The sequence below is a fragment of the Chiloscyllium punctatum genome, chromosome 15 (genome assembly GCF_047496795.1).
Source record: "Chiloscyllium punctatum isolate Juve2018m chromosome 15, sChiPun1.3, whole genome shotgun sequence".
Lineage (NCBI taxonomy): Eukaryota > Metazoa > Chordata > Chondrichthyes > Orectolobiformes > Hemiscylliidae > Chiloscyllium > Chiloscyllium punctatum.
In genome coordinates this window covers 5568936-5596403 of record NC_092753.1, presented here as the reverse complement: position 1 = coordinate 5596403, position 27468 = coordinate 5568936, and the positions used below count along the sequence as shown (strand labels likewise).

The following is a 27468-nucleotide window of genomic DNA, read 5'->3' as shown; positions in this document are numbered from 1 at the left end:
TGGAGATTAGAGTTGAGGGGGTGTGTGGTGCTGGAAAAGCACAGCAGGTCAGGAATGAAGGGCTCCGGCCCGGAAGCGTCGATTCTCCTGCTCCTCGGATGCTGCCGGACCTGCTGTGCTTTTCCAGCACCACTCTCTCAGTTAATACTCTGAAGGGTCACCTGGGGTGCGCTGCACTTCGAACGGGTCTTTGACCTCAAATACATCGCCTTTGCAATACTTCCGAGGCGGTTAGTGAGCAGAAAATGAAAAAGAGGTTGGGGAAGAGGGGTGGGTGAAGAGAACTTTAGCAGCCTGCAAGAAGCCCCCAAGCCAAGGTGGAGAGTGGGGCTGTTTGAGTGGACGGTGGTGTGTGCAGTTTGGTTGTGGCTATGACGTGCTGAGTGCCCTCTGGAATAAGTGTCGCTTACAGGAATCCAGGACGAGTGGTACAGATATCGCCGAGAGAGTGAGGCTTGCAGACACACAGTCTTATGACTTTTGTTCAAACGGGCATGAGAAAGAACGGGAGACAGGGGGAAAAGTGAGACAGCGGGGTAAGTAATTCAAATCACCCTTGCGCTGATCACTTGCTGCAAACATCAATTTGACAGAGGAATGAAGTAACATTTAAAACTGTTGAGACCTCACTCTAACTTTACTGTTCACCTCTCCTGGCAAAGGCGAGGTATCGTGTTAACCAAAGTTGTGGACTATTTTATTGCTTAAAGAATTAGATTGAAGTCAGTGGACGGGGAGGGGGGCAAACGAGAAATGTGAGGCCAACATTTAATGTTAGCTGCAAATACACAGGAGATGAGAGCTGGTTAGTTTTGTAAAGAGGGGGGAACAGTTAGATCAACCCACTGTTGTGTGTCTGTTTCTATCCCAAAAAGATTTTGAGCGCTTTGAAGCAAAGATCCAATTACTTAATAAATCGCTGACAAATTCAGTCCTCCACCCTCACTGATCTTTTTCTTATTTACACTCATAATCCAAATGTTCTCTTGTGAGCACTTCACATTTCTAATTCCCTGGAAAGCTACCCAACCACTGTGATCTCAGATCAGATTTGCTTAACTTTTGATCAAAGAAATTTTGGACCTTACACCGAAATCTCACTGCGGGTGAATTTTTCTACAACCTTATGCCCCTTATTCAAGTGGCTGCTACTCAAACCCTATTGGACATGATCCCCATTGACTGATCCCCATGCAAATAGCACAAAATGCAAGTTTCTTGAACAGTTATAAATTTACACTTCAAAATCAAAGTCAGTGTTTCTAATGTTTTACAACAGTTTTTTTTCAAACTTTTAATACTACTTAGAGCTGCAATATATTTTCTGTACCTTTAAATACATATTTTAATATCAGAATCGTGTTAAAAAGAGACTGCAGAAGCACATTCTAAATCGTGCTGTACTTAACGTACATAAAGGAGTGTTTGATTGCTTTGAGCATTTATTTTGTTAACATCAATAAGACAAGAATGGATGTGGAAAGGATATTTCTTCTTGTGGGTGAATCTGGAACTGGGGCCACTGTTTAAAGATCATAAATAAAAGACAGATAACAGGATGGTGTTCTGTCAGAAGGTCATGTATCTTTATAACACACTTCCTCAAAGCTGGTGGAAGAAGGGTCAGGGCAGAGATACGTGATCCTCCTTGATAAGCAAAGGGGTGAAAGGTTATTGGGATTAAGCAGGAATATTAAGTAATCAGCTTAGTCATGACCTTATTGAACTGAGTAGCATGTTCAAGTAGGGCCCAAAGGCCTACTCTTGCTCTGTATCGGTATGTTCATCTCGGGCTTCAAGTTACATCAAAGGGATGTTGGCCAGTTACTCAGGCTTACTATTGGTGGTTAAAACGATTGGTCAGATCAACTTTGCACCCTTGTTTAACTTCTGTTGACTGAATCTTTGCTATATGCCCTCCCCCCACCCAACCCCCTCCCCCCCCCACCCCCCCTCCCCCTCCCCTCACCTCCCACCCCCCCACCCCCCCTCCCACCCCCTCCCCCCCCCTCCCACCCCCCCACCCCCCCTCCCACCCCCTCCCACCCCCCCACCCCCCCTCCCCCTCCCCACCCCTCCCCTCCCCGACCCCTCCCCCTCCCCCTCCCCTCCCCCCCCAACCCTCCCCCTCCCCACCCCTCCCCCTCCCCACCCCCACCCCCTCCCACCCCCCTCCCCACCCCCCCACCCCCCCACCCCTCCCCCTCCCCCTCCCACCCCCCCACCCCTCCCCCTCCCCCTCCCCACCCCCCCACCCCACCCCCCCCCCACCCCCCCCCCCACCCCACCCCCCCCCACCCCACCCCCCCACCCCTCCCCCTCCCCCCCCCCACCCCCCACCCCTCCCCCCCCCACCCCCCCACCCCTCCCCCCCCCACCCCCCCACCCCTCCCCCTCCCTCCCCCACCCCCCCACCCCACCCCCCACCCCTCCCCCTCCCCCTCCCCTTAACAAAACTTTATCCATCGCAGATTTAAATTAACAACTGATCCAGCATCCACTGCCATTTGTGGAAGAGAGTTCCAAACATCTACAGCTCTTTGTGTGCAGAAGTGCTTCCAAACATCTCTTCTGAATGGTCTAGCCTTAATTCTCAGACCATGCCCCTCGAATTAGAAACTCCAATCAGTGAAAATAGTTTATCATCTACTCGGTCTTTTCCTTTTAATATCTTGAAGACTTTGATCAGATCACCCCTGAACCTTCTAAATGCGAGAGGAAACAAGTCTAATTTGTATAATCTCACCTCAGAACATAACCCCTGAAGTCCAGGTATTGTTGTAAACCAATGCGGTGGCCCCTCTAAGGCCAATACACCCTTCTTAAGGTGTGGTGTCCAGATCCACTCACAGTACTCCAAGTGGGCTGTAACCAGGGTTTTATATATCTGCAGCATAGCTTCTGCATTCTTGTACTGCGATCTTCTAGAAATATAAGCCAGTTTTCCATTAGCTTTCTTGATTATTTTTGGCACATGTTTGTGACATAGACTTACACACCTCAACCCCCAAGTCTCTTTGGACCTCTACTATATTTAACTTCATAGCATCTAGAACATACCCTGATCGATCCTTTTTTTGGTGATAGCGGAAACAGACCCTTCAGTCCAACTGAGTTATGCCGACCAGGTTTCCCAAAGTAAACTAGTCCCTTATGCCTGCATTTGGCACATATCCCTCGAAACTTTTCCTGTCCATGTACCAGTCCAAATATCTTTTAAATGCCCATAATTGTGCCAGCCTCAACCACCTCTTCCGGCAGTTCATTTCATACATGCACCACCCTCTGTGTGAAAACGTTGCCCCTCAGATCTCTTACATCTTTTCCCATGTGTCTTAAACCTACGCCCTCTAGTTTTGAACTCCCCAACCCTCAGGAAAAGATCTTTGTTATTCACCTTATCCATGCCTCTCCTGATTTTAGACACCTCTATAACATCACCTCTCATCTTCCTACATTCCAGGGAAAATGTCTCAGCCGATCCAGCCTCTCCTTATAATTCAAACCCTGAAGTTCCATAACATTCTTGTAAACCTTTTCTGCAGGCTTTCCAAATTAATTGCATCCTTCTTATGACAGGGTGTCCAGAATCGTATGCAGTGCTCCAAAAGTGACCTCACCAATGTCCTGTACAGCTGTAACATGGTCCTCAATGCTTTGACCAATGAAGGCAAGCATGGCCAACACCTCCTTTACTCCCGTCTACCCACGATGCCACTTTCAAGGAACTATACACCTGAACCCCTGGGTCCCTCAGTTCAACAACACTCCCCATGGCCCTCCATTAACTGTAAGTCCTGTCCTGGTTTGTTTAACCAAAATGCAACACCTCGCAATTATTTAAACTAAACTCCACCTGCCACTCCTTGGTCCATAGGCCCATCTGATCAAGATCTACTCTGAGATAACCTTCTTCTTGGTCCACTATACCAACAATTCCAGCATCATCTGCAAACTTACTAACCATGTTTCCCATATTCTCATCCAAATATATATAAATGAAAACAGTGGACCCAGCATCAAACCTTACAGAACACTACTAGTCACAGGTCTCCAGTTCGGAAAACAACTGTCCCCTACCATCAAGCCAATGGAGAATCTCACACTTGCTTACAATGAACTCTATCTGCCACAGTTTTGCCCATTTACTTAGTTTACCAATACCCTGTTGTAATTTTATGCTATCATCTAAACTATCTATGCCACCAAACTAAGTCATTAGCAAATTTAGATACATTACTTGCTATGCCATTATCCAAGTTGTAACTGTGAATAATTGAGGCCCTAACACAGATCCCAGTGTCACATCATTGGAGTACTGCATATAATTCTGGCCATCCTGTTATAGGAAGGATGTTATTAAACTGGAAAGGGTGCACAGTGGCTCAGTGATTAGCCCTGCTGCCTCACAGAACTGGGGACCGGAGTTCAATTCTAACCTTAGCTGACTGCCTGTGTGGAGTTTGCACATTCTCCCTGTGTCTGTGGGTTTCCTCCAGGTGCTCCGGTTTCCTCCCATTGTTCAAAACTGTGCAACTTAGGTGGATTGGCCACGCTAAATTACCCACAATGTTCAGAGATGTGTAATGTTCAGCCATACAAAGGCAACGTTAGGGAGATGGGTCTGGTGGGATGCTCTTTGGGGGCTTGGTGTGGGCTTCGGACTTGTTGGGCCGAATAGCCTGTTTTCACACCATAGGGATTCTATGATGATGACCCTGCTAATTTGAGTACTAATTATCTAGTGAAAATATTATACCCATGGCTATTAGTTTTGCATTTCCTGTAAATAAAAAATATTGACTGTTCTCAACCTTGTCATTATATTAAAGACCTCCATCAGGACTCTTCTTAACGTTTAAGCTGATGTAAAGCATAAGAACAGGCAAGAGTGTGGTGCTGGAAAAGCGCAGCAGGTCAGGCAGCGTCAGAGGAACAAGAAAATCGATGTTTCAGGCAAAAATCCTTCGTTAGCCCTCATTCCTGATGAAGGGCTTTTGCCTGAAATGTTGATTTTCCTGCTCCTCAGATACTGCCTGACCTGCTGTGCTTTTCCAGCACCACACTCTTGACCCTAATCTCCAGCATCTGCAGTCCTCAGTATCACCCATAAAAACAGGCAGTCAGCTACTGGCTTAGATATGGTTTTAGGAACAGAAACAGACCCATGATTCTGCCTCGCTGTTCTATGTCTAATGAGTGTCTCTTCCTAATTGACCCACCATTTCTAACACTTCTCAAATAATTATTTTCATATGCTTCCCTGCCACCCGCTGTTATATCTAGTGAATACCTAAGTAACTCATACTCTAATCCAATTGCAATAAAGTCCATTTTAAATTTCTAATACTCTGTGTGAATATCAATAACCACAAGTTAAAAATCACAACACCAGATTATAGTCCAACAGGCTTATTTGGAAGCACTAGCTTTTGGAGTGCTGCTCTTTCATCAGGGGGTTGTGAAAACTAGTGCTTCCAAATAAACCTGTTGGACTATAACCTGGTGTGGTGTGATTTTTAACTTTGTCTACCCCAGTCCAACACTGGCACCTCCAAATCATAATAACCGTACGAGCTAACTTGACTGGGGCTCTCAAACCTTGTCATTATTGATCCCTGTGGGACCTTGATCTACACAAATTGACTGCAGCATTGTCCCCTATATTGTAACAGCAATTACACCTCAAAGAAATTCTACATTAGCTGCATAAAACACTTTAGGATTACTGAGCTTGTGAAAGGTATTGGATAAATGCAAGTTTTCTCAGATGATACTATATGCACATTAGGAACATGTTTATATTGCTTTGGCTGCCTCACCAAACACTTCAGAGTTGTTTTCATTGCAATTACTGTGGTTAAGACCCTTTATTATGTTACTTCCCCTCCTCCCCACTATTTGTGTTGATAGATATTGCATCTTTGATCCTGGCATCATCATGTGTTCCCTCTCAATCCTCAACTTGTTACTGTACTTGCTGTTCACCGTGAGAAGGGCCTGTCCTTTTCAGGACACCATCAGGCATCTGAACACAGAGTTTGCTCGAAACCTTTACCGAAAATTGACAGAGGGCGAGGAATACCGCAACATCATCATATCCCCAGCAGGGGTCAGTATCGCACTAGAACTGCTACAGTTGGGAGCGAAAGGAAACACCTTCATGCAGTTGGAAAACGCATTGGGATACACTGTTCACGGTACTGGTGAATCTTTATGTCTGCTATATAGTGACTGAGCTTTTGTAAAGGAATTAAATTATGTTTCTGTTGAAGTATATAAGCGTATAATGGTTTGAACGGTGCAATCCAAGTGAATTTTGTTGAAACTGCAGCACAAATTGGGGATTTTAAAATGCAAAGTATATCAATTGTAAACCACATTGAACACAAGTTGGGCTTGCATGAAATTAAACACTCGTTTAAAATCATTTGCCTGAAACTGGCAAATCCCCCACGAATAAAGAGAACGGTTTAAAAAGCTCATCAAATTGCATTTGTTTTAATTTCAGACACGAATATAGACATATTTTCGAAGTTATGACATACTAAGAATGATTCACCTCACTACAAAATGAATTAGTATATAACAATAAAACTAGTAAACTATTGCAGGGGATGAAAAATTGAGCTCACTCATTAAGAATGTTTTTTTCCTGGATTAGCAAATTACCAGCTGCATTAATAAAACTACATCAAGGTTATCACTTAAATAAATAGTCATGCAGAAGAACAAATAAACTTTATTATAATGACTATTTCCATTACATTTCTGAAAGACTTTCAGTTTGTCACTCTACAAGTGTCTGTTGGCAGTAACTAGGGTTAACCAAATCAGTCCACTATGAGTTCAGTGTGCTCCCAAATTTTGCACTGAACTCGAGTGAAGCTGCAAGAATTGATTTTGGGAAACTCATGTTCCTCTCGGAAACCGATGAGCTTCTTCAGTTTCTGCACATTGTGGAGTCTCCCACCCCCCATCCGTGTTAAAATTCTAGTAAACGTCTCTGCGTGCTAGAATAAAGTATCACAGACGGTGAAAATCTGAAGCAAAACACACCCAACACTGGAGACGCTCAAGCAGGTCTGGCAGCATCTGTAGAGAGAGAACCTTTCAAGTCCTGTATGACACCACTTTTTCAGACATGGTCTCCAGTTAGTGGGATGGTCACACTTGGTTTTTCAGTTGGATAGATGGTACAAGAGGGGCGGAGTTAACCCGTCATTCTTGTGGTGTTGTGGAGAGGCTGAGATTCTATATCCTCCCAGATGGATAAGGAGCAAGAGTTGACCATTGAGCTCCTCAAACCTGCTGCACTCTCAGTAAGGTTGGGGTTAATTTGTCATCCTAACATGCCCTTCCGTTCCTCCTCCTCCTCCTCCTCCTCTCACCTGGCCTTCCTTCGTCCATCAAGAATTTATTGACCTCCACATAAAAAAATGTTCAGTGGCCCTCACCACTGCTTTCGGCGAAGAGAATTCAAGAGACTCCGGATCCTCAGAATTTCTCCTCATCTGTCTTAAATGGGACGCTCTTTATTTTTAAAACTGGGATCCATCCAGCTCTAGTCTCTCCAACAACAGCAAACACCCTGCCCGCATCCACCCTGTGAAAGGGGGGGGGCTGTTCAGATATATAGAATGTTAAGGCACAGAGTAAGGTCAAATCGATGTAAAGCTTCTACCTATGTCAAGATAACGGAACAATGGGAGAAAGTGGCACGAAAGTTAAAGACAAAAGTTAAAAGTTTAAGAGGTGACTCGTTTGAAACGCACGGGCCAAGTGCTGGCAGATGGGACTAGATCAATTTCGGATACCTGGTCAGCATGGACGAGTTCCATGTGGTACATCTCTGTGACTCTATGTTCATATGGAAGCGAAGTTGCCAAGCTCTTGACTAGTATTACGGTGGATCTGCCTTAATCTGGTTTGACTAGTTTTATTCGACTTTCAATTTATACGAAAATGCAAAAGAAGCATTAAGATTTCAATGTTTATCGATTTTTGGTTCGGGTTGATCGGTTCTCCCGGTTTCTGGATGTATTCGCTGCTGCTATTCCCTCAGCCACTCTTAACATTGGAATGTATTTTGCAGACGCGGGGGTACGACGTTTCTTGCAGAGTGTGTACGGGGATCTGGCCAACTCCACTGTCGGCCCCGCGGTCCGAGTAGCCTGTGGCCTGTTTGTGGAGGCCAGCGTGCAGCTATCTTCACCTTTCTCGGACGACACAGCCGCCTGGCTAAACGGAAGCTTACACCGAGTGAATCTCGGCAATCCCAACGAAACGGCAATGCTGATCAACAAGTGGGTCACCACCAAGAGCCAAGGTAACAAGGGGCCAGCCTGGGGGCTTTAGCGTGCAATATGATCTTGCATAATACACTTTGTAACGTTATTTCATTTGATCACAAACTAAAATGACTTAATAATCTGATTTAGGGATGGACAGTGTCACAGATGGAATAGTAGCAGACTAAGCCTAGCTCCTGGAGAGAAGAAAGACTCGCATTTGCATAGCACCCTTTATGATTTTAGGACTTGCCCAGGTTTTTGTTTACATCTACTGATGCACTTTTGTGACGTGTAGTCACTGCTGCATTATAGGTAACACAAACAGCCAATTGGAAGAGAACAAAATCACATGAACATCAATGCCAAAAAGATCTGATTATCCAATTTACCTAAGATTTCATTTGAAAGATGAATATTAGCCAGGATAGCAAAGAAAATTCCTCAGCTCTTCTCCAATATACTGGCACAGGCCCACCTGAGGGGGTAGGTGGACTTTTAGTTTACAATCTTTATCTGAAAGATGGCATCTCTGACAATGCAGCACTCCCTCAGGGCTGCACTGAGAGATCAGGCTGATAGTATGTATGTTCAAGAATCTGAAACAGAACCAAAACATTCTGCCTTCTGTCTCTGGAGTGAAAACACTGCCATTGAATGCAGCCTGAAACACACTGATGCAGCTTTGAAGATTTAAATTGTTTAAATGCCTGGTCTCAAAACAAAAGCCTGCATTGATTAAAAATGACCATGAAGTTACTGGGTTGTAGTGAAAACCCATGTGGATCACTTTGAGGGACACAGGTAGGACTATATGCAACTCCAGTCCACAGCAACCTCATTGAGTCATAGGGGGCCTCACAATTGGCAGAGAAAATCAGAGTCATAGAGACCTTCAGCATGGAAACAGACCCTAAGATCCAACTTGTCCATGCTGACCAGATATCCTAAATTAATCAAGTCCCATTTGCAAGCACTTGGCCCGTGTCCCTCTAAATCCTTCCTATTCATATACCCATCCAGATGCCTTTTAAATGTTGGAACTGTACCACCACTTCTTCTGGAAGCTCAATCCACCCTCTGTGTGAAAACATTGCCTTTTAGTCCCTTTTAAATCTTTTCCCTCTCACCTTAACTCTATGCCCTCTAGTTTTGGACTCCCCTATCTTGAAGAAATCACCTAGGCTATTCACCCTACCCATGCCTCTCAACGATTTTATAAACCTCAACAAGGTCACCCCTCAGCCTCTGACACACCAGGGAAAATAGCCTCAGCCCATGGTGGCATAGTGGTTACAACTGCTGACTCTCAGCTCTCGAGGGGTCCAGGTTCAGTTCCAACTTTGGATGACTGTCTGTGTGGAGTTTGCATGTTCTCCCAGTGTCTGGGTGGGTTTATTCCGGGTGCTCTGGTTTCCTCCTCGAGGCCAAAAACGTGTAGTTTAGGTGGAATAGCTATGCTAAATTGCCCATTTTGTCCAGGGATGTGCAAGTTAGTTGGAGTAGTTATGTAAAATGCAGGTTTACAGGGATAGGGTAGGAGGGGTGAGTCTGGATGGGGTATGGTTCAGAGAGTAGGTATGGACTTGTTGAGCTGAATAGCCTGTTTCCACACCATGGGGATTCTATGATTCTAGCTGAAAATGTGTTGCTGGAAAAGCGCAGCAGGTCAGGCAGCATCCAAGGAGCAGGAGGATCGACGTATCGGGCATGAGCCCTTCTGCCCGAAACGTTGATTCTCCTGCTCCTTGGATGCTGCCTGACCTGCTGCGCTTTTCCAGCAACACATTTTCAGCTCTGACCTCCAGCATCTGCAGTTCTCACTTTCTCCTCCCATTCTATAATTTGACTCCACCCTATTCCTCAAACCCTCCAACCCTAGCAACATTCTCATAAATCTTTTCTGGATGCTTTCAAGTTTTACAAATCTTTCCTATAGCAAGGAGACTAGAATCAGTTGTATCAAATTGCTACAGACAAGGGCTAAGGGTTCTAGAAGGTGTCTCACTCCAATCTGTTCATAGCAGGTAAATGGCAGTGTTACCATGGAAATGTAAAAAAAGGTTCATCATTATATGACGGTGTGATCTTGCAGACATTTCCCAGTATATTTTTGAATTTGAGTCTCCAGTAAACATTGTATAAGTGTTTTTATTTACTGTATAACCACAGGAAGTTGGGTCACCTTGCTGGGGCCGAACGCACATTCAATTCTCAAAGCTGCAGAGTTCCGCTGTCCACCCCATGTCTGTGAGAAAGTGAGGACTCTAGGCCCAGAGTCCTGGCTCAGAGACAGGAACACTAACCCAGACGCAAAGAGGGCTGAAGGCAGGCTTGGTCACCTTCAGTTAGAGATACGGTTTGGGCGCAGAGGTTATTTGATGTTTGTATAGCAAGCCAATTGAATTCACACAATAGCCCATAATGTTAATAAAAACAGCGCTTGAATCAGGGATTTGGTCTCGTGTGGAACTTCTGCAGACTCCGAATCCAGAAGGAAGCCCAACACGGTGATGGAATTTCCCAACATGTGTAGCGATGACATAAGGTAGGAAGATCAAGTCAGTTTGAGGAAAACATGCCAAAGAGGAGAAGATCGAGCCCCTGTAGGAAGAGTGGTCCTGGCATAGTTAAGCACTTAAGACAGACCACAATAGTTGGACTTTTATTTCTGACATTTTAATGAGTGATTATAATGTTTACCTTAGTTCCTTATTTTTTTCTACCTTGTTCCTAAGCTTTTGATTCCTGAAGAAGGGCTTATGCCCGAAACGTCGATGCTCCTGCTCCTTGGATGCTGCCTGACCTGCTGCGCTTTTCCAGCAACACATTTTCAGCTCTTAAGCTTTTGTACCTAAGATGGTGTCGTGTGACAATATTGAAAACTTTTCACTGTACTACTGTTCTTGACAACAGGTGACAATAAAGTCTAAACCTCAAATCAAATAAGTAGGGAGCACAAATCGAAATTAATCAGCCAGTGAAATTATGGGGAGGTGAGAATTAATTTGTGAGATGTTCACAATGATTTGGCTTGCACTGTTTGAAAGGGTGGTGGGAGCAGATCAATAGTAACAAAGAACAATTTTTGAAGGTTTATTGGCAAAGCGTGTGAAACAAATTCAGTAGCTTTTTCTTTGTTGATAGAGTGTACAGCCTTTAATGATTCTGCGAAAAGTTGGAATAGAGATGGGGGCAATTATTCCCAGCTAAGTCTAACTTTAACTTGTTTAATGTTTCACTCTGAAGTGAGATTGAGATATGCTGCTCCTATAGGATGGATGTTGGGAAACTTGCTCTTACAAAATGTTCGAGTTGTTATAGAGGTTCAGAAAAGATTTACAAGGATGTTGCCAGGGTTGGAGGGTTTGAGCCATAGGGAGAGGCTGGACATACTGGGGCTGTTTTCCCTGGAGCGGAGGTTGAGGGGTGACCTTATAGAAGTTTATAAAATCATGAAGGGCACGGATAGGGTAATTAACCAAGGTCTTTTCCCTGGGCTGGAAGAGTCCAGAACGAGAGGTCACAGGTTTAAGGTGGGAGGGGAAGATTTCAAAGAGACCCAAGGGGCAACTTTTTTAATGCAAAGGGTGATGCATGTATGGCATAACATGCCAGAGGAACTAGAGGAGGCTGGAACAATTACAACATTTAAAAAGGACATCTGGATCAGTATATGAATAGAAATGGTTTAGAAGGATATGGGCCAAGTGCTGGCAAATGGGACTAGATTAAATTAGGATATCTGGTTGACATGGACAAGTTGAACTGAAGGGTCTATGTTCCCATGCTGCACATCTCTATGACAGTCACCTCAAGTTAATTTCAGCCTCCATTAAATGTTTTTAAAAAGAGTCATTTCAATTACACTCTCTAAACATCACTTTCAGGTCAGCTTATATAGTTAGCAGTAATCGTCTTGGGTCAATCACGTAACCAGCAACCGTTAGCTTACACCACAGAGACTGTAGAGGGTTTTTCACCTCCTCACTGGCAGGTTGAGTGCTCTTAAAACATATGCTTAAGTTCCTGATTCACATCGTTACCCCAATGCAGTAATAAGGAGCACTGTACTGAAGGAGAAACTACTTCAAGCATCGTATCAGAGGCACTGCCCTCCTTCTCATGTGGATCTAAAGAAGAAGAATTGGAAAGAACTTCTCCCTGGTGGCTTGATCAATATTTCTCCCTCTACCAACATTTAGATTTACCAATCATTTATGTTGATGTTGCTTGAGGGACCTTGTTATAGAGCACTACATTCCTGCCTTTACAGCGATGGTTGAAATAAAGCATTGCACTGGCAGTTAAATGCTTCAAAATATCCTGAGGATATTAAAAGGTGCTAAAAAAAATGCAAGTCTTCCTTTTTCCATGACCTGCCTTTGAAATTTATGTGGTCAAGCAACATACACCAGGTAGTGCATGGAGTTATACAATTACATCCAAATATGTGTAACAGCATAAAATGTGAAATTTAGTGTCCTATAACACACTGTTCTCTTGCAAGGTCTTTTCTAAAGGAAGTGATCCCAAGATTCAGTACATTAAATAATGCCAGTCCACAAATCCAATCGGGATGTGACTGCATTATAAAGTACATTACAGTCCAACCGCAATGGGCTTACTTCACAATAGAATGAGAGCATCATAGTCTGCTTCCAATTACAGACTCCAACTGTTTTCTGAATATCCCAGTCAGTGGGTTTTGCTCCTTTTTCTCACAGGAAGCATCTGAATTGAGTGTTTGTGAACCAGGCAAGAAGCAGCAAAAATCATTGCAAATCCAGATGTCCCATAACTGGAAAAGCTGTATAGTCTTGGAGTTAGGGGAGGAACTTGCAATGAACCACACATCAGCCTAGTAGGAGTTTATTGGCTTCACTATTGAAAAGTCAACCAGTAAGAAAAACGTGCTTCCAATAATCCAGCGACTATATTAATAAGATAACTTGCATTTGGATAAAGCAGCTGTAGCCTGTATGAGGATAATTTCAGTCATAGTTATTGATCAATTATGGTAAGAGTTAATATTTTCCCGATGCACATTTCCAATGTTGCCCAATTTTTAATGCACTGCCATTTTGAAAATGCTTGCCAGCTAAGATACTCTATCACAGTATAACCCTGGCATTTCCTGTCACTACAGGTGAAATTAAAGATTTCATGCCACAACCCATGGCAAGTGCATCACTTACACAGATTGCTGTTATTAGCACCATGTATTTTAAAAGCACATGGGAGAATCCATTTTCAACACTGCAGACCCGGCAGCTCTCATTCACCAGGGCAGATGGCTCTGTCATTAAAGTGCCCATGATGTATCAAATCTCAGCAGTAAACTATGGTAAGTATCTTAATATGACTGGTCGTTGAAGAGTTAGCTGACAGGATTAGTGGCTGCACTGGCTCTCAAAACAAGCATCATGTCTTGGTGCCAATCTTGTGCCTTAACCCATACACATGGCTTGAAACAAACCAAACACCCAATACCTCGATTGAACCTGCCTCTATTACATTCCAGTCTTAAATTATTCACCACGCGTAAGAGATTTTACTCAAACCACATTTATGATATTTGCAAATCCCTTCAACTCTGTGCTGTGTCATCCTTGATCCTTCTGAGTGGGAGCAATTTCTCCAAATTTACTATACTCAGGTTCCAGTCTCACCTGCTTCAGAGAAATGTATCAACATCTCTGAACAAGTCAATGTTAGAAACAAATCTTTTTTTAAAAAAAAAACCCAAAGGATATTTCTGAATGCATGATAAGAACAAATGCTCCATAGGTGAAGGCACAGGTTTTGCCCCAAGTTGGAGCTCTTGACCTTGGCGTGCCACCAAGGAGTTGAGTGGAAATCAGAGGATGTTGTGCAAGCCAGAGAGAACTAAGGAAACATCGCCAAAGAACCCCCAACAATGAATCAGCTTCCTTCCTTTGTACCCTCACCCAAAATAATCAGTGACTTAGGGCTATCTGGCCAATATCAGTATTGCAAACTTGAGCGTTCATACAGGAGAAAAAAGGTCACGTGACCACCATTTTAATGTATATCCGCAGAACCCTTTCTGAAGCCCAATTAACTCTTGGGTAATATTCGCCATAATTTGAGAAAATGGGACAGATTATTTTATGTTTTTGAAAAAGAAAATCACCGTTTTGACCAAAAAAAAAAGTTGGTTCAGCAACCTTTTGTTTCAAATGTGTCATTCAGGTCCTTTGTGGCAACTGAGGACTAAAGGTTCCAGTTTCCACTTAGCTAACTTTTTAAAAAATCTGCCACTGTCTGTTTTTTGTAATTCTATCAATCTCTTTCTGAAATGTTAACTCTTTCAAACAGCTGGCTCCATGGCAATAGGGTGAATGGCCTCCTCCTGGATTGTGTATTGCATTTGTTTCTCAATCTACAATTTCTTTACTTGGTTTCAACATTCTGAAAAAAATGTTGTAAATCACCTTACTGAGTCATCCAATTTTTGCCTTATGAAGTTTAAGACCCTACTATCCCTTATTTTGTCTAAAACAGTTCATTATTTTATCCAGAGAAAACAATCGCTTTTGTTTTTCAATCAGCAAGTTGCAGCTTGCTAGACCTACTCCCCACAGAGGATTATTCCAGTAACAGATGCATCTGTCAGCACCTTCTTATTAAAGCATAAAGTTTGCAAGAGAACAGATCATTTGCAACTGAGCCTGTAAATCCTCTGTCACTTTCCTACCTTCCTGAAAGTAAAAGCAGTTGATGTACTGTATACAGAACCATCTCGGTGATCCAAACATCAATTACATGTATTTTGGATTATTCGAACAAGATCTCAAGGCCCCGTAAAACCATTATCCAAACAGTTATCTGAACAAAATACTCCCCACACGTCCTGTTCGGATAATCGAGGTTGTTCTGTATAGACAACGTAGAAGTCAAGTTTAAGGCTAAAAATTTAATCAACGTGTGCACTGAAAGGTGGTAAACCTCAAGACCACATTGATGTGCAGACACAAAGGTCTGAATAGCCATCTTCACCAATGTATTATTTTATCATCCTATTAATGAGATGACTTGTCTTGGGTGAATTTAATTTCAGCAGTGCATGAATGTTAAGTAGAAAGAATTTTAAAATGTTGTTACCAGAAGTTGGGCGTTGACTGATACAAAAGATATAATAAGTGACATTTCTTTTGATCAAATGTTGAGCGTTAACAGTTACACGAGGTAGATTATCACTTGGGCATGTACAGTGTGTATTTGAGGTAAACCTGACCAAGAAGATTTTTTTCTTTGTGCTTTTAATACCGATACTTAACCTCTGCCTAATAAATTACAGGCCAAGTTAAGACTGGGAGTAATCAGAGGCTTAAAGTGATTGAACTCACCTACCTGGAACATGCAGTAAGCATGCTCATCGTCATTCCCAGTGAAAGAGAAAATCCCATCTCCTCTGTAGAGTCACAAATCACAGCTCACACACTGTCAGCATGGACAAATAGCATGAGAAGAATGAAAATGGAAGTTTTCTTACCCAAGTAAGTTTGTTCCTTATTATAACTCCCAACGGGATTCTCAATAACCTCATTGTGTCAATTCCTGTCATTGCTCTCAGGGACCAACTCCAGAAATCTATGTCCAATTAGAAGAAATCTAAACTCTTGCAGTGGCTGAAGTGTAAAATATGACAGGTCCACTCAAACCACCTCCAAACACATTGATCTGCTGGAAATGACGCACTTATTATAAAGTGGGTTAGATAGGGTGGACAGTGAGAGCCTTTTTCGTCAGATGGTGATGGCTAGCACGAGGGGACATAGCTTTAAATTGAGGGGGTGATAGATATAGGCCAGATGTCAGAGGTAGTTTCTTTACTCAGTAGTAGGGGCGTGGAACACACTGCCTGCAACAGTAGTAGACTCGCCAACTTTAAGGGCATTTAAATGGTCATTGAATAAACACAGGGATGAAAATGGAATAGTGTAGGAGAGATGGGCTTCAAATTAGTTCCACAGGTCGGCGCAACACTGAGGGCCGAAGGGCTTGTACTGCACTGAAATGTTCTATGTTCTCAAGTGACAGGGACTGCAATTCTATCATTACATTTTAAAACCAAGTTCTAATTTAGCTTATGACGAGCTTCCAAATTGTACTAATAGCAATTTCAATGCTGAAAACTTATGAATAAGTCTTAGGTATAGACAGGAGAGATTGAGTGAATCCTAAGAAGAGTACAAAGGCAGTAGGAATATACTAAAGATGGGAATCAGGAGGGCAAAAAGGGGACATGAGATAGCTTTGGCAAATAGGGTTAAGAAGAATCCAAAGGGTTTTTATAAATACATTAAGGACAAAAGGGAAACTATGGAGACAGTAGGGCCCCTCAAAGATCATCAAAGCAGCCTTTGTTGTGGAGCCGCAGGAGATAGGGGAGATACTAAACAAATATTTTGCATCAGAGTTTACTGTGGAGAAGGATACGGAAGGTATACAATGTAGGGAAATAGATGGTGACATCTTGAAAAATGTCCAGATTACAGAGGAGGAAGTGCTGGATGCCTTGAAATGCAGAAAGGTGGATAAATCCCCAGGACCAGATTATGTGTACCCTAGAACTCTGTGGGAAGCTAGAGAAGTGATTGCTGGGCCTCTTGCTGTGATATTTGTACCATCGATAGTAAACGGGTGAGGTGTCAGAAGACTAGAGGTTGGCTAACGTGATAGCATTATTTAAGAAGGGTGGTAAGGATAAGCTAGGGTACTACAGACCAGTGAGCCTGACGTCGGTAGTGGACAAGTTGTTGGATGTAATACTGAGGGACAGGATTTAAACATATTTGGAAAAGCAAGGACTGATTAGGGATAGTCAACATGGCTTTGTGCATGGGAAATCATGTCTCACGAACTTGATTGAGTTTTTTGAAGAGGTAACAAAGAGGATTGATGAGGGCAAAGCTGTAGATGTGATCTATATGGACTTCAGTAAGGTGTTCGACAAGGTTCCCCATAGGAGACTGGTTAGCAAGGTTCGATCTCATCGAATACAGGGAGAACGAGCCATTTGGATAGAGAACTGGCTCAAAGGTAGAAGACAGAGGATGGTGGTGGAGGGTTGTTTTTCAGATTGGAGGCCTGTGACCAGTGGAGTGTCACAAGGATCGGTGCTGGGTCCGCTACTTTTCATCATTTACAGAAATGATTTGGTTATGAACATCGGAGGGAGAGTTCATAAGTTTGCAGATGACACCAAAATTGGAGCAGTAGTGGACAGCGAAGGGGGTTGCCTCTGATTACAATGGGATCTTGATGAGATGGACCAATGGGCTGAGAAGTGGCAGATGGAATTTAATTTAGATAAATGTGAGGTGCTGCATTTTGGGAAAGCAAATGTTAGCAGGACTTATACACTTAAATGGTAAGATCCTGTGGAGTTTTGCTGAACAAAGAAACCTTGGAGTGCAGGCTTATAGTTCCTTGAAAGTGGAGTTGTAGGTAGATAGGGTAGTGGAGGCAGTGTTTGGTATGCTTTCCTTTATTGGTCAGAGCATTGAGGGGAAGAGTTGGGAGGTCATACTGCAGCTGCACAGGACATTGGTTAGGCCACTTTTGGAATGTTGCATGCACTTCTTTGTCCCGTTCCTATCGGAAGCATGTTGCGAAATATGGAAGGGTTCAGAAAAGATTTACATGGATGATGTCAGAGCATCAGAGAGGTTGTTAAAATCTCGAGGGGCATGGATAGGATAAATAGACAAGATCTTTTCCCTGGGGTTGGGGGGGGGGTGGTGTGGTGTCAGTTGGACCAAAGGGTCTGTTTCCATGCTGTACACCTTGATTTTGTTGGTTTGGTTATCACCCTTTAATTTTGAATAGATACTGGACTCTTCATTACTAGAGCTCCATCAACATGATCGCCCAGATCAGAAGTAGCACAGCCAGACATTCAACAGAACTGCCTCTACACTGCCCGAGACAATCATAGTTCTATACCCTGCCCAAGCTATCATTATATGACATGGTGGCTCAGTGGTTAGCACTGCTGCCTCACTGCACCAGGGACACTGGTTCGATTCCCACCTCAGGCGACAGTCTGTGTGGAGTTTGCACACTGTCCCCATGTCTGCTTGAGTTTCTTCCCACAATCCAAAGATGTGCAGGTCAGATGAATTGGCCATAGTGTTCGGCACATTAGACAAGGGTAAATATAGGGTAGGGGAATGGGTCTGGGTGGGTTACTTGTCAGAGGGTTGGTGTGGACCTGTTGGGCCAAAGGGCCTGCTTCCATACTGTTGGGAATCTAATCTAACCTGTACCACTCAGTGAGATTGCTATCTAAAAATGTTGCATGGGCCTTTAGAATGGATTAACATCTAAGAATAGGCAGGGACAAAGGTTACTTTCACCCTCCAATAGCATGAACAAGAATCTACAGGAGGTAAAATTAAAGAAATACAGCCACAGGTTGTAGCCTAACATGAAAATTTCATTTTTTTCACCAGGGGGGCATGGTGGCTGTGGTTAGCACTGCTGCCTCACAGTGCCAGGGATCAGAGCTCATCTCCACTCTCTGGGTGCTCCAGTTTCCTCCCACAGTCCAAAGAGGTGCAGGTTAGATGGATTGGCCATACTAAATTGCCCATTTTTGGGTGGATGTGTTAACCACGGGCAATGCGGGGTGACAGGGAAAGGATTGGGGAATGGGTCTGGGTGGGATGCTCTTTGGAGGGGTTAGGTGTGGACTCATTAAGCGGATTGACCTGCTTGCACTGTTGGGATCCTATGGATTTGTCTATCCATCCATCAGTCTGCTCTTCAGCTTTGCAGAGAAATATGCACAAGTCAGCAAGGTCAGGGGATTTTCTCCCACTACCTTAGCTGAGTCTTTGCCTTGAATTCTTAACAAATAAAACTCTTCACAAAACAGGCATATTGCTTCACCGATATGGAATCGAAAACACTGGAATACTTCTGGAAATATAGTGCTTGAACATCCAAGCATTCAGTAATGCCAATTTTGTCCTCCTACTTGTCATCCTCTCAGTATACAATTTAGTTTTTGAAGCAAATGATGTGTTCAATCCCAAGTTTAATCCATCAGCAGGTGACCATTAATGGTAGGAGTTCTGCATTTCTCTCTGTAGGAAGCATGTGTACAACAGGTAAGTAAGGTGAGAAATCAAACTTGCATCTTTCCACTCGATGACTGCACATGCACATACAGACATGCTGTTGGAATGACCCTCACTTTGAAACACATACTTCCAATCCTGGCCTTATGAGTTTAGATTCTTTTTTCATGAGACATTAGCTGAGATTCACCATCCAGCCTAGTTGCACTGTAATTAAAATTACTCCCATTACAATAGCATGAAACTGACTGTTTCCTGTCCCACAGATTTAAAGTTCAAAGTAAGTTCAACCTTAAGACGGTACTGACCACTCTGGGAATCACTGACATTTTTGATCCTACCAAAGCAGACTTCAGTGGAATTTCTGGTAAGCCAGACTAAGTTATTGTGTACTGGTTAAAACCTCAACCTTTTAATAAGGCTTCTTTCAATACTGTATTCTATACGAACAGTCTAGGTCTCATGTCAAAATCTTCAACTCATTCAGCGATTTAGCTGCTGCCATTTTAACTTTCCTTTTCCGACATTAACAAAAGCAAATCTCTTTCTGGCTAACACCAGTGAATGAAACCAACATTCTAGTTCCAATATTAAATGTAAAATGAGATTTCAGTAGTAACCAGTGCTGCTTTGCAATTTTAAGAGCAGGAGAAGCTGTTTGTTTCTGAAGCTATCCATGAAGCAAAAATAGAAGTAACAGAGGATGGCACCAAAGCAGCAGCTGCTACAGGTATTTACTGTTTCAAAGAAGCATTCCCAGAGTACCATGAACAATTTCTTCAACAGTGATATAGATCTTTATCTCACATGTCCAAAGCTTTAGGTCAAGCCAGATCCCTTGACGTTGAAATGTCAGGTACAGCACTCCGATGACAAGAAACGTTGTGTTGGTCAAAAGGTTAGCATGTCAAATTTACCTTAAATCCATGTATCACCATGGACTTCACTCTAGTCGGTGTCAGAAGGCTCAAGTTCCCGTTCCAGGCTGTGTTGATACTCTGGTACTGTTCTTGAAACATTTGGCCTTTCTGGTGACCATAAAAGACAAAGATCTCTCAGTACTGTACTGAACAGCAGCAGAACAAGACAAGACCCTCATTTCCACCCCCCACCCTCCCCCGCCCCACCCTTTGCTGTTTGTAGGACCTTATGGGCTCTTTGCCCTGGACAAGGGCATTCAGACAACCATTTCTGTTTGTGTAAAGCCATAAAATAATCCTGGCATATTTTTGAGAACATACGGGCTGTGCTGAAAATCTAAATGGATTCTAATTGTTACCTTCAACAGGAAAACTGACAGTTACTACGAGAGAAGAGAAATTAAGCAATTGGTTTTCCACTTCTGCAACCCTCTCCTGGAACTAGATAGTACTGGCACACCAGCACCTATTGCCCATTGCTCTTCCTCTTGAACAGTGGCTTGTTCTAGCCATTTCAAAAAGATGGTTAAACATATTGCATGGTTCTGGAGTTACATGCAGGCCAGACCAAGTAGGGGCAATAAATTTCCTTCCCTAAAGTGAACAAAGTGGTTGTTTCATAATCACCACTAACATTAGTTTACAATTCCAGATTTTATTAATTTAGTTTAAATTGATCAGCTTTTGAGGTAGAATTTGAACCTTTATACCCCAGAGAATTAACCACTGCATTTGGACTACAAACCCAACATCACCACAAATCCATCTTTTCTTCATCTGTCCTGTATATGACAAAGATCTTTTGCCATGTTTAAAATTCGTCAAGTTTAGGGTACAATGTCACTTCAGTTTATAAAGGGAAATAAAACACATTGCAGAAAATTATAGAACATGAGATTCCTTCAAGGAAGCAAAAGGAAAGTTGTGTAAAGGCCTGAAGAGAGATATAAAGGATAAATCCACTCTCAGGCAGCAAGCATAGACCTAACTACATAGAAATAAAAAAATAGACTCAGTCAATCTCAGCGGGTGCAGCAGACACCAAGATGAGGCAAGTGCTTGGGTTTCTTTTGCGAGAGAGAGAATTCACTTGTGTTGAAAATTTGCAGAGCGTAATTGCAGCCAAATGTGTTTCCCAAAAGCCTGGATTTCAGAAATAACACGAGAGTGATGCCTTAGAGGCTGGGTGCACATACAAAAACATCAGATTCAAGTGATGGGTACAGGGATGGAATAGTTTAAGTGGTGGGAGAAGAAATACAAAAGTTAAGACAAATGTGTAAAAATCATAAATTAAATATTATTCAAACCTATAAATTATTTAATCAATATGCTCCACAAATCATTTTGAATGACGCAGTTCAGACCATAATCTTAAGTATACTTACTTTTGTTTTAGCTGTGGTTTTATTGAAAAGGTCTCGAGCCCTGGCTTTTAAGGCTGACAGGCCATTTTTCTTTCTCCTGAGGCAGACCACAGGTAATTTATTTACACTATTGATATACATCGGTAATATAATTAATCTTCAGTTATAACAGCTCAAGATCAAATTACTGTACATTTCACATTTCACACAGTAATTCTGTGAATTGCAAAAATGGGTAGGTAGATTTGACAGTATCTCCCATAGAACGTGCTTGATTCTCAGCCACTGGAAAAAACTCAACACTAATTATAGCCTCATGCAAAAAATCTATAATGCAGAAGAACGTGTCAGGGCACACTAAAGGAGTACAGCCAAGAATGGATATTGAACCAAATAAACAGATAATAGCAGGACTCAGTAAAATCTTGGTCAAGAGACACTTTCGGAAGGATTCCTCAAGCACAATCTTGCCAAAAAGATTTAGGTGGCTTAAGGTATGATTGTTGATTGTAAGGCAACGGGAAAAATGATGCAACATAGGCTACAGGTGGAGAGATGCAGAGCAGTTACAGAAGTTGTCGAAGTTAGGAATGGTCAAGATTAACAGAAGGATAAGTATGTATGAAGGAGTCAGGATTGTGACAAAGAGAACATGAGCGATAGGGTGAAAAGGACTTGGTCCAGATTAGGATGGGAGTTTTAGATAAGCTTAAGTTCAGAGAAGTTGCAAAATGGGAGACCTGCCGATGAAGTTGAGGGAGCAAAGGCACATTTGGGAGTTTCAGCAAGTCAGCTGAAGTAGAGATGAAGAAAATCCCATTCAATTTGGCAAGAAATGCAGAAAGCTACACTTTCATCCATGTGCTGACAAGAACACTGCACATAACATGGTTAATTCTCACAGCAACACTGCTCTGTGCTTTACAGGTGGACCTATAGGACAGAAATGAACACAGCCATGTCACTTCAGACGATGTTTCTTTTTTTTAATCTTTACAGCGCAGTACAGGCCCTTTAGCCCTCAATGTTGCACCACCCTGTTTTACTAACCTGAAGCCCATCCCACCGACACTATTCCATGTACGGCCATATGCCTGTATAATGATGACTTAAACTTAGCGAATCCACTACCCTTGCAGGCAAAGCATTCCATACCCTTATTACCTCTGACATCTGTCTTATACCTATCTCCCCTCACTTTAAAGTTGTGTCCCCTCATGTTTTCTGTTCCCATACTTGGAAAAAGGCTCTCCCTGTCCACCCTATCTAACCCTCTGATTATCTTATATGTCTCTATTCAGTCACCTCTCAACCTTCTTCTAACGAGAACGAGCCTTTCCTCGTAAGACATTCCTTCCATACCAGGCAACATCCTAGTAAATCTCCTCTGCACCCTTTCCAAAGCTTCCACATCCTACTTATAATGCAGTGACTATAACTGTACACAACACTCCAAGTGTGGCCGTACCAGAGCTTTGTACAGCTGCAGCATAACCTCCTGGTTCCAGAACTTAATCCCTCTATTAATAAAGGCCAAAACACTATGCCTTCTTAACCACCCTGTCAACCTGGGTGGCAACTTTCAGGGATCTGTGTACATGGACACAGAGATCTCTTTGCTCATCTGCACTCCCAAGAATCTTACCATTAGCCCAGTACTTTGCATTCCGATTACTCCGTCCAAAGTGTATCATCCCAAACTTGTCCAAATTAAACTCCATTTGCCACCTCTCAGCCCAGCTCTGCATCCTATCTATGTCTCTCTGCAACCTATTACATCCTTCATCACTATCCACAACTCCACCGACCTTAGTGTCATCTGCAAATTTACTAGCCCACCCTTCTAAACCCTCATCCAGGTCATTTATAAAAATGACAAACAGCAGTGGACCCAACACCGACCCTTGCTGTACGCCGCTAGTAACTGGACTCCAGGATGAACATTTCCCATCAACTACAACCCTCGTTTTTCTTTCAGCAAGCCAATTACTGATCCAAACTGCTATGTCTCCCACAATCCCATTCCTCCGCATTTTGTATAATAGCCTACTTTGGGAAACCTTATCGAACACCTTACTGAAATCCATATACACCATATCAACTGGTTTACTCTGATCTACCTGTTTGGTCACTTTGTCAAAAAAGTCAATAAGATTCGTTCGGCATCACCGACCCTTCACAAAATCGTGCTGACTGTCCCTGATCAGATTATTCTTTTCTAGATGGTTATAAATCCTCTTATAACCTTTTCCAACACTTTACCAACAACTGAAGTGAGACTCACTGGTCTGTAATGACCAGGGTTGTCTCTACTACCCTTTTTGAACAAGGGAACCCACATTTGTTATCCTCCAATCCTCAGGCACTATTCCTGTAGACAATGATGATTTGAAGATCAATGCCAAAAGCTCGGCATTCTCTTCCCTTGCTTCCCAGAGGATCCTAGGATAGATCCCATCCGACCCAGGGGACTTGTCTATTTTCACACTCTGCAGTATTTCTAATACCTCTTCCTTGTGAACCTCAATCTCCTCTAGTCTAGATGCAAGTATCTCTCTATCTTCTTCTCCAACATTTTCATTTTCTATCGTGAACACTTGAAAAATATTTATTTAGTGCTTCCCCTATCTCCTCCAACTCCACACACAACACAACTTCCCACTATTATCCTTGATTGGCCCGAATTCAACTCTCGTCATTCTTTTATTCCTGACATACCTATGGAAAGCCTTAGGGTTAACCCTGATCCTATCCGCCAACAACTTCCCATGTCTCCTCCTGGCTCTTCTGAGCTCTCTTTTTAGGTCTTTCCTGACTTCCTTGTAACCCTCAAGTGCCCTGAATTTTCATATTTTGTCCTAACATAAGCCTTCTTCTTCTTCTTGACCAGGGATTCCACTTCCTTGGTAAACCACGGCTCACGCGTTCTATATCTTCCTCCCTGTCTGACAGGTACATACTTATCTAGGACACACAGGAGCTTTTCCTTGAATATGCTCCACATTTTTAATGTGCTCATCCCCTGCAGTTTCCTTCCCCATTCTATGCTTCCTAAAATCTTTCCTAATTTGATCGTAATTTCCCTTCCTCGAGCTGTAACTCTTGCTCGGTGGAGTACACCTATCCCTTTCCATCACTAAAGTAAACCTGACAGGATTGTGATCGCTGTCTCCAAAGTGCTCACCTACTTCCAAATCTAACACTTGACCAGGCTCGTTACCCAGTACTAAATCTAAAGTGGCTTCGCCCCTTGTAGGCCTGTCTACATACTTTGTCAGGAAGCCCTCCTGCACACACTGGACAAAAACTGACCCATCTATAGTACTCGTACTGTAGTAATCCCAGTCAATATTTGGATAGTTGAAGTCCCCCATGACAATTACCCTGCCCCTCTCACTCCTATTGAGAATCATCTTTGCTATCCTTTCTAGCTTAAACTACTTTAGCATTAAGTCAACTACCGCTGATGACAATAGACCATATGCCACCCATCATCTTTCATCTGTAGGTCTTTAAGGTTCCATCTTGACAAGACTTTGCTCAACTCTGCATTAGAATCATAGAGCACAGGAGGAGACCAGTCAGCCCTGTGCTGGTTCTTACCAAGAGTTTAATTAGTTTCACTCTCACCTTCCATTATTAGAAAAGTCTAATTTCCTTTAGGAAATGACAATTAAATCTGTTTTTAGCATCTAGAATGCCAAGTAAAAACAAAAATTCTCATGGCCTGATTATTTTGCTCAATGTTTTATATCTACTTCCTCTGGTTACGTATCCCGCTGCTAGTGGAAAATGTTTCACCTATCTACTGAACCAAACCTCCTCCTTTTGAGCACCATTATCAAAATTGTTCAATCTTCTCTGCTCGGAGAACAATCCCAGCTCTCCAGATTGAACTGAAGTCCCTGAACAAGTAAGTATCATCTGGACCAAAGCCATGACAGTTTTAAAAATGGACCCCTGAGTTACTTCCCACCCGCCAGCTAATATCTAAACAATGGGTAGGTGGGGTATAAAAATTCCTTGCATGTTTTTGGCAATTGTATCAGTTCCATCTTGCATATAGACTGGAATTAAAGCAAACAGTTCCTCATTTGTAACTGCAGCTCAAAAACAAAACACTTAAAACTAATACAGTACATCGTATTCAAATTGAACAATCTGTACAAACTTGATTTTGATACGAAAGATGCAGATGATTAATATTAATATTGTCTGTTTAATTCTACAGGAAGAATTCTTTTCATGGGCCGAGTAATGGATCCTCTCGAGTAAATACATTTCCAAGTGTTTTACTCCTCCTGGTCTGAATTTACAAATAAGATTTCTGGCCTTGGAGAAATCTATAGTCCTCTATTTATGAACTAGATATCTTGTCAACTTGAACAGCAAATAATAATCGACCTTGGAGTGATTATACATTAACGATGCAGAATTTTTGTTAAATGAATTTGGAGTGACAGACTGAGTTTGTATACATGTACAGCCATCCTTATTTAAATTACAGCATTGTGATACTAAAGAATGCAGCTAACATATACACAGGAGATGACGAGTCCCATACACCAATATAGTGTCAGATGACTTCTGATTTTTCAGCACTTGTTAATAGCATTTGACATCTGAACATGAAACAGTAGTAAAATAATAGAGCCACAGGAATTTTAAATGGTCCAGACTTTACATACACTTCTCCCAAATATCATCCCTACTCCATTCCACTTCAAAACATATCGGCTGCCTTGTGTAAAATGGAAATTCAATCCAAATCTGGTGCTGTGTGTACACACAGTAAAGGGTCATAACATGGCTAAGACAACAAATAGTCAATAATTATACATCTGGCATCCGACGCAGCAGAGCTGTCACTTCACTTGTGGCCAGAAGGCACCTACAGTCCAATTAACTAGTTACATATGCAATGAAACAAGTCAATGTAAAATAGACTTTTTAATGCAGGAAATTGTAACAAAAGCATTTTAAATAATTTTCAAAATATGGCCATTTACAACACACAGTGTTCCATTCAAAAATAATTTGCTCTCGACAAATCTTAGCTTTAAGACAAATGTCCGTATATTGAGTATTCAGTTGGTTTGGCAAGGGCCAGTTCCCAAGGATTGACTGGAAGGGCTGACCTGGGGAAGCTAAGCCAGGCTAGAAGGAAACTGTGATAAATTGAAGACAAGACAAAAACACATTTCAAAAGTCAGTGGATGCAAAAGGCATTTCTTCCTTCAATTCCAATGTAACAAAATCGAAGGTGGTTCAATCTTTTGCCAAAATGATTTAACTTATCACTGAAGCAAGCTGCTTCAACACAAAAACAAGGGTTAATGAAGAAAGCATGTGTTGCTACAAAATGGCGGCTTTTAGAAGGTAAAAATTACATACAAGTCATCTGCTAGGGTAGTGAAGTGCCCCTTGCGCAGTGTGCTGAATGTATTATACAAACATCTTAGTAACCAAGTGGCAGATACACCATCAGATGGCACGATTTAAAAAAGACTCCTTTTGCCAAAGTCCAGATAGTTTAACAGTGCAAAGAAAAGTTAAAACAAATTTTAGCATAGACCAGTGAATGTATAGTAAAAATAAGCTTGAGGGGAGTCCAAATGGGGCTTTCTTGGATGCTGAAAGAGAATACCAACAAAGTCCAGTCTCATGGTTTCTCAGGATTCATTATCGGTTATTGATATGATTTGCTCGACTGGATTTACTTTGTATTTCTTCCAAAATTCCTTCCAGCTCTTCAATTAATACTCGCTTTTTAAAC

At 42.4% G+C, this 27468-nt stretch overlaps 2 protein-coding genes across 6 annotated transcripts in view; one reads left to right on the top strand and one right to left on the bottom strand.

Annotated features, from left to right (window-relative positions):
• Positions 1-233: 233 nt before the first annotated feature.
• On the top strand, positions 234-26656 carry serpine3 (serpin peptidase inhibitor, clade E (nexin, plasminogen activator inhibitor type 1), member 3). 4 transcript variants are annotated; one of them, XM_072584519.1, is made up of 9 exons: positions 234-536; positions 5998-6200; positions 8096-8329; positions 13441-13638; positions 15616-15814; positions 19672-19772; positions 20049-20135; positions 21725-21805; positions 25924-26656. In XM_072584519.1, exons 2-9 carry the CDS (start codon positions 6164-6166, stop codon positions 25965-25967), a joined length of 981 nt encoding a protein of 326 aa, XP_072440620.1. In that variant the 5' UTR covers positions 234-536; positions 5998-6163; the 3' UTR covers positions 25968-26656. The 4 variants fall into 4 exon arrangements, with proteins under 4 accessions (XP_072440620.1, XP_072440617.1, XP_072440619.1 ...); XM_072584516.1 differs by having other exon boundaries at positions 5914-6200; XM_072584518.1 differs by lacking the exon at positions 13441-13638 and having other exon boundaries at positions 5914-6200.
• Positions 26624-27468, bottom strand: part of LOC140486000 (integrator complex subunit 6-like) — a 109590-nt gene continuing 108745 nt past the window's right edge. For both annotated transcript variants that reach the window (XM_072584512.1, XM_072584511.1), the window contains exon 18: positions 26624-27468. In XM_072584512.1, coding sequence (XP_072440613.1) covers positions 27375-27468 — 94 coding nt within the window. In that variant the 3' untranslated portion in view covers positions 26624-27374.